Source organism: Eurypyga helias, unplaced genomic scaffold (assembly GCF_000690775.1).
Source record: "Eurypyga helias isolate BGI_N326 unplaced genomic scaffold, ASM69077v1 scaffold38268, whole genome shotgun sequence".
NCBI classification, from domain to species: domain Eukaryota; kingdom Metazoa; phylum Chordata; class Aves; order Eurypygiformes; family Eurypygidae; genus Eurypyga; species Eurypyga helias.
In genome coordinates, this window is record NW_010265749.1 from 1 (window position 1) to 10,473 (window position 10,473).

Sequence of the window (10,473 nt, forward strand, 5' to 3'; positions counted from 1 at the left end):
TTCGTGGGTAGCCGGGGTGGGTGGATCAGGGCACACCGCGCCTGAGCCGCGGGTCCTTCCTTCGTCTGTGCGATTCCCACAGCCTCCAGGCAGCTGTTACAGCGCAGGACAACGTCAACCCAGACGCGCTCCCCAGCTCCTGCCCCACACGCCCCTCACTCCTGCGGCAGCAGCAGGCTAGTCTGCCTTCGCACCCTGCAGCGGTTGTACTTGGAATCACACTGTTTTCTGATGTTAAGGACACCCTAGTAGTGCCCTGAACTCCAGTTCCGGTAGTGAGCATCCAATAATGCTCCCTAATCGAGTCATGCAGCAGAAGGTGCAGCCCCCTGGCCAGGCTCCGGCTGCACCGTGGTTCAAGACCAAGCGTGAATTTAAGGCCAAACCCGCTGGCTGCAGCCTCTGCAGCTGCGGTTCACCTTGGGAGGGCAAGCTTGCAAGGCACAGCGGCACGGCGACACAGCCCTGCTACAACAGCTGCCGCAGCTTGCAGAAGAATTGCTAGTTTGTTAAAAGTAGAATGTTATTTAACACAGCACCCACGCTTGGCCTTAACTGCCTTACACTGGGCCTCTCCCAATAACCGTGCGATTTCACTCATTTTGGTGGATTTGCACAGTACAAAACCGGCACAGCACAGTTCAGCTCTCCAGTTACTCAACAGGCCAGAACTTCAAATTTTCACCATTGCAATCGTACCCCTTCCAGTGCAGTGCTCTGTAACACCCTAAGCACAGGCAGCGGAGGCACGTACCCAATATCCCAGCTGTGACTTCTGGCCACGGAGCCACAGTGCCACTGACGACGCACCTGCGGAGCGGCACAAGAGCCACCCCTTCCGTCTGGCTCAGCAGCTCCTGTCCCACTTCCCCCAAAGACCCCCTGCTGCACCAGCCTTAGGATGTGGCTCTACTTGCTGTGTTTCACAACGAAGTTGATCCAGGCAGATGCAACCACAGGCAAAAACGACGTCAATGACACGTGCTAACAGCCCTGTCACAGATATCTAGGGTGGCCGAGCCCCGCTTAGGTAAACTAGACTCCATTGCCAAGTAGGAAAAGGTCAGCCAAAACCTACATTCTTTAAATACTTTCACATCGGAGAGGCTGAAGTGCTGGTTGCTTCTGCCACTGGCAGCCATGAAGACAGGCCAGAATCGTTCATTTTGCCATTCCTTGTTCTGCTCTACTCACTCACACCTAAACAGTTGTTGGTAGGAATGTTTTATCTAAAAGCCAAACACTGATACTTGTTTCTAGTTAGCTAATAACCTCTAAACATGACTGGACTTGGGCTCTTACCTTGAAATCACATATAAATTATTGCAACTCTTACAGACTTTTCTGATTTTTAACACACAGAAAACCTCTGCTCCTTAGAATTATGAAGGACATACGTGACTATATTTATTTATATACATCTAATGACAATTTGTGTGCACAACCCTTACGAGTCACAGTCTGTAGAACAGTCTGTTTCTTTGGTTTTAGCTGACAATTAACTTCTAACAGCTGTACTATTATCAAGTACTATTAAACACCTCTCTAACCTATCCCTGTGAAAATACAGGGATAATGTATGTTCCTAACATACAAAGCCTCTTAATTTTTTCCCATCTGTGGAAGAACAGCAATAGCCTGTAATTCGAACCATCTACATTAATCTGATTTCTGACACACACTGAAGGTATTAATACATGAAGACTTGAAAGATGTTACCTTTTGGTGTCTACCTCTGTCAGCTTCACAGCAAAAAGTTATTGTAAAGTAAACCCATCTTTTTAACCAGCAGCTTTTCAAATTTTGGGAGCGTAGGAATACGTCAGCTTGGCAACTCCAAAGTTTTCATAATTACATCTCTTCTGTTACTAACAACCAACACACATTCCCACACCCTAAACAGCACAAAATCAAGAAATTGTAGGCTAGTTCCTGCCTTACAGTAACTCTCCACAGTTCTAAGGTTTTGGTGAAGCCTGTAAGTAAAAATCAAAGCTCTTATAAGCTTGTTCTCCAGGTGACTGTTTTCTAAAACATGCGATGAGATAGTGAAACAACCATCCCCACCTCTGATAGTCAGGTTAGCACAAGCAGCATATGCTCCAGCTGAAAGCATCTACTTTACGTACTGAGTCATTGTATCAAAGCCAGAACTACTAGACTATGGTTCTACAGGATCCGTAACAGATTAAGCTGTAAATAGGTTTCACAGCCCAAGGGGAAGCCTTAACACTGCAGCACCTCCTTCCACAGGATCCAAACTAGCCAGGTTGAACAACAGCAGACACATCCTTTGAAGGCAGGAAGTAGTGAAACCTCTCCTGTTCTTTAACAGTCACTGCCATAAATCTCCTATGATCTTTCCTAATCTCAATTCACCCCAGACACTACTTGGTTTTCCTCCATAAGAATTTCACATTTTTTCCTAAATAACAAATCAAGAAGGCAGTGCAGATACACTTCTTAACCACAAACTGCCAATGCTGACAAAGAGTGTCGAAGTGAGGTGGGATAGAAAACGTGAGGAATTATTCTTTTCGCTATCAATATGTACATTCTATTTATAGGCATATATGCCACCTTAGAACTATTTTGCAAGTTCAATTAACCTGTATACCCTACACTGTACGAACACACACGCTTAAATCTGATGTCGCTTGCTGTTGCATTGCTGCAAAGCAGCCTGTGTATACTCCCTGAGGAAAAGCAGGTGTCATAGGAAAGTTTTAGACAAACATAGGTAAATTTACCACACAGACAGTAAGAGATATATTAACAGACAATGAAAGGTTTGCTGGAATGCCTAAGTTTGTGAACACAAAATATAAAATTACATGTCACAACCCACCCCTATCTATTTTGATCGGATAGTTAAAGCTTTTCAGCCCCATATGCAACTTCAGCCATGTCAGAGCAAGCCAATATACTGTGCACAAGACATGCTGCATAATTTTACCTGTTTCATTTACAACTATATTTTTTTTCTGCTGATGAGGCTGCTTTCGGAAACCTCTTAAAGGCATTCTTTTTGTACTCAGCTTTTCTGATGTAACTCTGCACAAACCAGTTAACACTTTTTTAAAAAGATATTCTGTCCACAGAACCACCTGAGAAGGTAACTTGCAGGAACTGAGGATTTTCATACCATGAAGATTTTTGTCAGTTGTGCCACAACAAGCCAACACACACAGAGATCAAACCTAGGAGGCACCTGAAAGCATTCCATAGTACAGTACTGAGCACACTGCTAGCCAAGTAAACATAAAGAAGAAAAAAGATCCTTCACACCATTTCCTACTTAAATACCAATGAAGGTTCAAAACACACAATTTACATTTAAGGTGCTCCTTGAGAGTCTCGGATACCAGGTAAGCTCTCACAGCCTTACCATGGATCAGGTGGCACAAAATTAAGTCTCAACACTGCAAGTGATACCCTCTAGTGATTCACAGCAGGCAAGATACCAGACACCTGAGACTCAGTTGACGTTAAACGATTAGTATACAATTGAAAGGGAAATGCACAAGCTCCACCTTAGAAAGCTCTAATTCAGTAAAGCAAATCAAGATCTGCCATGTTTTCAGCACAGCATTCTATGCAGTGTGACTAACCACAAGAGCAAAACCCACCAAACTCAAACACCACTGTCATGTCTATTAATTTAGGCAGGCCTTTTTCCTAATTTTTGTAGCCCTTACCCTACAAGAGACTCATGCAATATTTACTGCATCAGAACTCAACCAATTTTTTCAACTGTAATCTGGATACCAATACCAGGTCCATAAAATTGCTCATTGTTGTGAGTGGTTCTGAAAGTTGAACCTGGCTCTGTCTAGACACCAAGATAAACTAGTGGAACAAAAGATTATTTTTAAAGAAAATGGAACACCAGTTCCTATTGCTTCAGCAGTTTGATGCAAAGACTACAGTACACTCCAGTGTACCTTACACAGCAGTATTTAGAGAGCTTTAAGCACATGCAACTGATCAGCTAGCAGCACTATTACTACATGTATTACTCTTAGAATAACATGGATAGCTTTAGGAATGCTGATAAATCTGTATTTGGGGCTGGGGGAAGAAAGAAGCAAGGAAATAAAGAAGGAAGAGATGACTCTCAGGGCTCTCTCAGCATTAAATGCCTCAAGTATAAGCAGCTCATTCATAAGATGCATTGTCTTGCAACTACAGCTGAGCTACAGGTAGGTTACTTTGAGGACTTAGATAGAAAAGGTTTTACCTTCTGTGAAGGAACACTGAAGTTGAGAGTTTTCTTTTGGAGATTCTCCAAAACAGTGCATAAATGAAAGAATGATGACATTTAATTGCATTGCAGTTCAGTTTGGGCTTTGTTTTTATGATGCTAATAGTATCCCTGAAGGTCAAGTGAAAGTATTTCATGTAACTAGAAGAGAAAGATATATTTCATGTTAAAACACATAGCACAGTAGAGTGAAAATAATCTAAAGTGAAAAGGAAGTTCCTTAAGCACTGAAAAGCAAATCAAGATGAGCTCCTCTCCCCAACCCAATTAAAGGCCTAACATAGGCTAAAGGATTATGGTGTAAAACTATTATTATAGTGCAAGTATGATGAATATTCATCCCACCAACTGTTGACATGAACTGCTCTGCTTTTACCAGATTTTTTTTTTTTAAAAACATGTCAGATTGTAGTAGCACAAAATGACACCACTGATAGTTCAGTTGCCTTGCTGCTTTTCAGCAATGCATTTATTTTGATAAGGAAAATCCACACACATTAAAGTAATTTTTATTTTTCTGTATTTTGACACCAAAAATGAATGTCCTATGTTACAGTTTTCTATAAATGGACACAAGTTTAGCTATTAGATTACTAAAAAAAAAAGCAGATTTAAAGGAAAAAATCCAAACATTAATCTTAACAGAAAAACACACTATTACTTGGCTACAAATTACCATGTTTGTCCCAAAGTTCACAGAAAGTAAAGCTTCCCCAAGGCTATAGGCTACACAATAACTGTACCTAGAGTAAAAACATACTATTAACTAATGTTCTCAGCTTTTTATAAGTAGCACTTTAAGAATAAGTAGTATGATTTATTGCGGTTTTGTACCAAGCAGTAAGACTGAACATCTGTATGCTGCAGATTTAAGCACACCAAAAATGTATACATTCACTTTAAAAACATTGTTGCTTATCACTCTTTATTGGTAGTAGTGAAGTCAGATTCCTGCTCGACTAGGTTACACAATATAGAGCGTTTCAGCATGCTTCCACTGAGGAAAATATTCAGATGCATGAAAGTAGTAAATCTCACCTTAGAAGATGAAATTGTAGCAGAAAATGCAGCAATGCCCTCTTCATACAAGAATAAAACTTCATACGGAATTTTCAACGCTTTTGAGAATACTTCTCTACATGAATATTCAAAAGATAATCACCTAAAGTTGTATTGAAAGACCTCGCTTTTTTAAAAAAGACTGCTCAAGTTGGAATTTAGACTACTTCTCATAACCTTGACCCAAAAAAGTATTTTAGTAGCAAATTATATTGATGCAGTTTTTATTTTCCACGCATATTACTAATAAATAAGTTCCTCTAAGACGTCTCTTGCCAATTAGATTTGCATTCAGCCCCTACAACACTGTAAGCACTAAAATGAAGGGATACATTTAAATGATGTTATGCTTGAAAGGAGTTACTAATGATACTAAAACTTTTACAGAAATGCAAACAGGTTTACAGTTACATTTACTAAAAAGTTACAGTAATCTACAGAAAAGGTGGTTGTACTCTCCCTACATCCTAAGAGATCAAATTCAGTTACATTGTTACTGAAAAAATACATACAAAAATGCATTTCCTTTTATCACCTGTGTTAAAATCCTCCTCCACAGTAATCTAGAGGCAAAAGTACAACTTCTTTTCTGTACAAAGGAAAAGCTATAAAACACAGCTTCACATTTTACTACATTTTTGCCCTTCTCAACTTCCAAGTCCTTTCAAAAACAAATATACAGTTTCTCAAAAATGAATTTAAAGAATGTCCACATTAAAAAAATAAAGCCTAGAAAAAGTTCCAAGATCTAAAAAAAATGTTACTCCTATGTCAAAGTGATCTTCTACTAGTCCAAAGTCCAGGAAGTTACCGATGTCCATTTAATATTATCTTGATTCATTTATCCAATTTATCAGGTTCCAATCACATTTTTTGTTAGAAGTCCTTGAGCCGATGAGAGGGCAGAAGAGTTCTCTACAATTAAAAACAGGAGATCAAATCAGGTGTGCCTTTTGGAAAGGTACTCATTTGGCACTGTCCTGAGAGGTAGTATTCAGATATTTAGAGAAAGGATTTCCTTGATTAATTTCCATAGACTGATAAACCAAACCCAAGAAGACCAAAACAGCAACAAAGAGAAGAACTTTCATCCACAAGGGAACGGAGCGTTCTTTTTTTATTGGTGGTTTCTCCAACTTGGTGTCAGTTGAGGTACTGTATTTTGGAGCATACTTAGAGAAACTTTCCTCCATTCTGAAGTCACTGTGCTCTATAGGCCGGCTAGCAGCTCCTTTGATTGGTCTACGGCAGCTAGCACTGTTAATTAAGAAAAAAAATTGCATATTTAAAAGAGCAATCTGAGGTATGCAGGAAAATTTTAGTGTAATTAAAGAACTAAAAATTACTTCTAGTGAATGCAGTACCTGAAATACCTAAAAGTAGTAATGATAGACAGAGTTTGAAAGTTAATCAGTGTTCAAAGAAAAACCCCTTAAAAAAAAAAACACCACTCAAATCCCACATTATTTTACCCTATCCACATAATCAATGGATCATAACTGGCAGTAAAACTCTAGCATGTCTAGGAAGTGTTCCTCTCTTTCTGCATCTTTAATGATCACTTATGCAGCCGCACTGGGATTTCTAAACCTAAAATTGTCCTTGGCCATTAAAATATCTACTGATGGCTAAGCCAATACACAGAGCCAGAAGACAAACCAGCAAGGGTTAGGAAACCCACATACATTGCCAAGTCCTTGTATATAAGGAGTACACGTGCATCATTTTTTATTTTTAAAAAGTGTCATAAATTTAACTAGACCAACAGACCTCACAAGAGAGCAAAGCTGAGTGGTGAACAGATACACCACAGCAATAGTAACTAGTACCATACATTCTCCTTATGGTAAGACTTTATGCAATAGCAGTTTAAATTGAAGGTGTAATTAACATGTTGGAAATGGGAGTTGATTTCACATCTTAACATAGGAAAACTTTTTCTCACATTCTCTAAACACAACAGAGTTTTGAATTGCTTCATTATCCAGAGGGTTGTTTTTAATTTTTGTTTAAATCTAAGGTTGCAAAGAAAAATTTAATAGCCCTTCCTAGATGCCATCCTTATTCATGCTACAAATGACCTTTGACTACAACAGGACTGCTACTTAAAGGAAAAAATAGGGTTCTAGAAAATTCTTTTTGGCTTTCAAAGGGAAAGCTCAAATCTATACTGGGAGATATTCCCTTAATTTAAAAGCAGGCCTAAAGCAATTGCATCTAGCCACATGCTTCAATATTATGAGCCATTACCACCAAGAAGCCCTTTCCATTTAACTTCCAGCATCCAGCACTTCCAATAATAATTCTTACTGTAGTACCACCCTGTTCTCCCATCCCCAATTTAAATAAAGAGGAAGCTGTTGTGGCTAACAGAGCTATGTCTACAGAACAAAAGAGCTAGGCAGTCATCTCAACTGCCACTGAGCCAGAATGCAACAACTGCTCCTCAGAAATTCACCAATATAATCAAAAGGACACTTCTCAGCTTAAACAGGTTTACAAAAACTGAGAAACAAACCCCCATAAAACTTAGAAATACCTAATTCCTGTAGGTGTTGATGCTTCATAAGGGAACATTTCCTTAAGAATATCCCTTTCAACCTTTTGTTCTTCTGTGGAAGTTCTCTCCAGCACCTAGGAAACAAAAACCAGTTATAGGCACAACAGACTGCAAACCAAAAAGCTCCTGCACAGCTACCTCAGAGACCACAACCATGTGCAATTTGTAAGAATGAATGAGTCACCCAGTGACATTCAAGAAGTTTACTTCTTGGGTTTTTAGTTAGTTTAACCTTTGTACGTGGCAGCTGTCTGGTCACTTTTGGTGTCTCAAAGCATTCAGTGCTCTCCTCAGTTTCCTTTAAGATAAAGAATATTTGTACAAATACAATACACCTGCCAGCCAATTATGCAGATGATAAAAAAAACTTAACCATCACCTCTATCATGGCTGTGTTGAGCAGATCACAAGACTGGTTGTAGCTAACATGATTAAAAAAGCACTGATGTGGGCAATCTGTCTCTTCTTGCTGTAATAAACAATGCCACAGTACAGTAAAACACTAACTGGGAAAAAACACACTTACGCAGTTTGAAATAGAACATCAAGATTTCCCCCAACCTTCTATCTGACAACTAAGTCTACATTCCAGGCACATTATAAACAAATAAAGCAACCAACTTCATAAACCTCAGACCCTTTGGTAGTATAGGCTTCACAAGTGTCAATAGGTTTATCTACAGTAACTCCACAAAACAATGAACTCCATTTAAATTCAGCCAAGAATTATCTCACAATGCAAAATTCTACAACATTACAGTACTACATAAGTACAATTACATGTATTTGCAAGGGCTTTAGACAGTTCTCCAAGAGATGTAGGATTTTGAGAGCTTGAATTGGTTAACAGTAAAAGAATTATAATAGGAATCTACAGACTCTTTAAATTCAGGCTTTAAGTAATTTTATTATTTGACTCCCTAAATTAAAGCACATTGTGGCTTTTCAGGACAGGCCAATTTAAAAGATCAAAAGCTAGCTAACCCAATTCTGCTCTGTATTTAAGTGATTCAAAGAATTAAGAAAACAAAAAAATCTAAATTTTCTACAGAACAGCAGCACAAGGAGAAATACCATACCACAACATATTTGGCTGGGAAGGGAAGCAGTATTTCCATCACACACACCCCGCCAAAATAAAGTAATATTCTCTATTTTATGCAATGTGACAACTATTTTGACTAGTGCCACTAGGCAGTGGCATCCTCCACCCCTTCTGTCCTAAGGAGTAAGCACATACACACAAGAATCTCATTCACAGAGAATAAGCACGAACAGTCTAAGTTTTAATTTATTTACTTCAGTTGTCATCAGTGGCTTCTTTGGTGTTCTTCTGGGCATGTCTGAGAGTTCACTGATTGACAGTGTAGGAGCTGCATGCTTGAAATTTCCAGTCACCCTATTGACAACCTACCAAGATTCAAAATTGTTCAAACTCAGAATCAGCCAAAATACAAAATAAAAGGGGGGAAGGGGGCAGAACCATACAACAAAACGCACTGAATATATGCATGTTAGGAGTTAACTCAAGAAGGTTATGTAACAGATACTCTGAAATAAGCATAGGAAACACTGCTTATCATTCCAAGTAGTTTCTTTTAAGCCATTTAGAAACATAAAAGCTATTTAGTTCACAAGAAAAGCCAAATTTAAAAGCAGATATTCTGCATGTACTTAAACTAAGAAAAGATCCAACTTTTTAAAGTGGTTCTTCTCAGGCCTCCCCCCAAAAAGACATTAGACAGGACCTCAGTGCCTACCTAGTCCCTTCTCAAAGTGAACAGCATTAGGTACAGATACTGAAAATGTGGTTTCAAAGACAACTGAATAGTCTTACTTTCCTTAAAACAGTCTATCTGCTCAAAACAGAATGATTCTGCCAGTAAAGATACACTAGAGAAGAATACCACTTGCATGATTTATTAAGCATATTTACTAGGCTCTCGTTGCTTGCAGTCAATATAGTTTCAGCTATGGGAGTACTCTCTGATATTACAGCATCATCTACAGGCACCTGTGCTGTAGCTTCCACCTGTTTGTTTAAAACAAACAAAAGAAAACAATTGAATATAATAGTCACCGGGACCCTAACAGCGAGAGAAAAAAAAAAAAAAGCTTGTCTATTATAATAAGCCTCTCATCACCCTTTTCCTTGGTGTTCTTCTTGACACTCTTGAAGACTCCCTAGAAAATGTCTGCAGAGGTCCACTTTTTGAAGATCCACTTGTCCAGACAGTCTCAGTAACTCCATCTTGAGAATAGGTCTATTCAAGCATCAAACACATGATCAAATACATGAAAGCCAGCTCTCAACATTGGATACCCACAACCAAAAGCCAAAATAGCATACATACTCCAGAAGCAGTGTGTCTGCAAACAAAAAACGTGGATCCTAATGCATTCAGTAATGAGTAGCTAGCTAGATTAGTAGTGCTGACCACAACCCTTACATCAGAGCACATTACTGTTCAGATACAGAACTGACCAGGAAATGCTGAACACTAAAAACTGATAGTATGCTCATTTCAAGGGCGTTAAATAACTAATTATAGAATTAGTTACATCAAGTCATGGACAGCAGATATGCTGG

General features: G+C 38.9%; 1 protein-coding gene across 1 annotated transcript; it reads right to left on the minus strand.

Annotated features, from left to right (window-relative positions):
- Nucleotides 1–4,710: 4,710 nt before the first annotated feature.
- TMPO (thymopoietin) lies at nt 4,711–10,147 on the minus strand (the record flags this gene model as incomplete). The annotated part of the gene is made up of 5 exons (XM_010156844.1): nt 4,711–6,580; nt 7,863–7,957; nt 9,183–9,293; nt 9,820–9,915; nt 10,028–10,147. Coding segments are annotated over 5 exons (714 nt in total), but the record flags the coding sequence as incomplete, so codon positions are not given.
- Between the last annotated feature and the right edge of the window lie 326 nt (nt 10,148–10,473).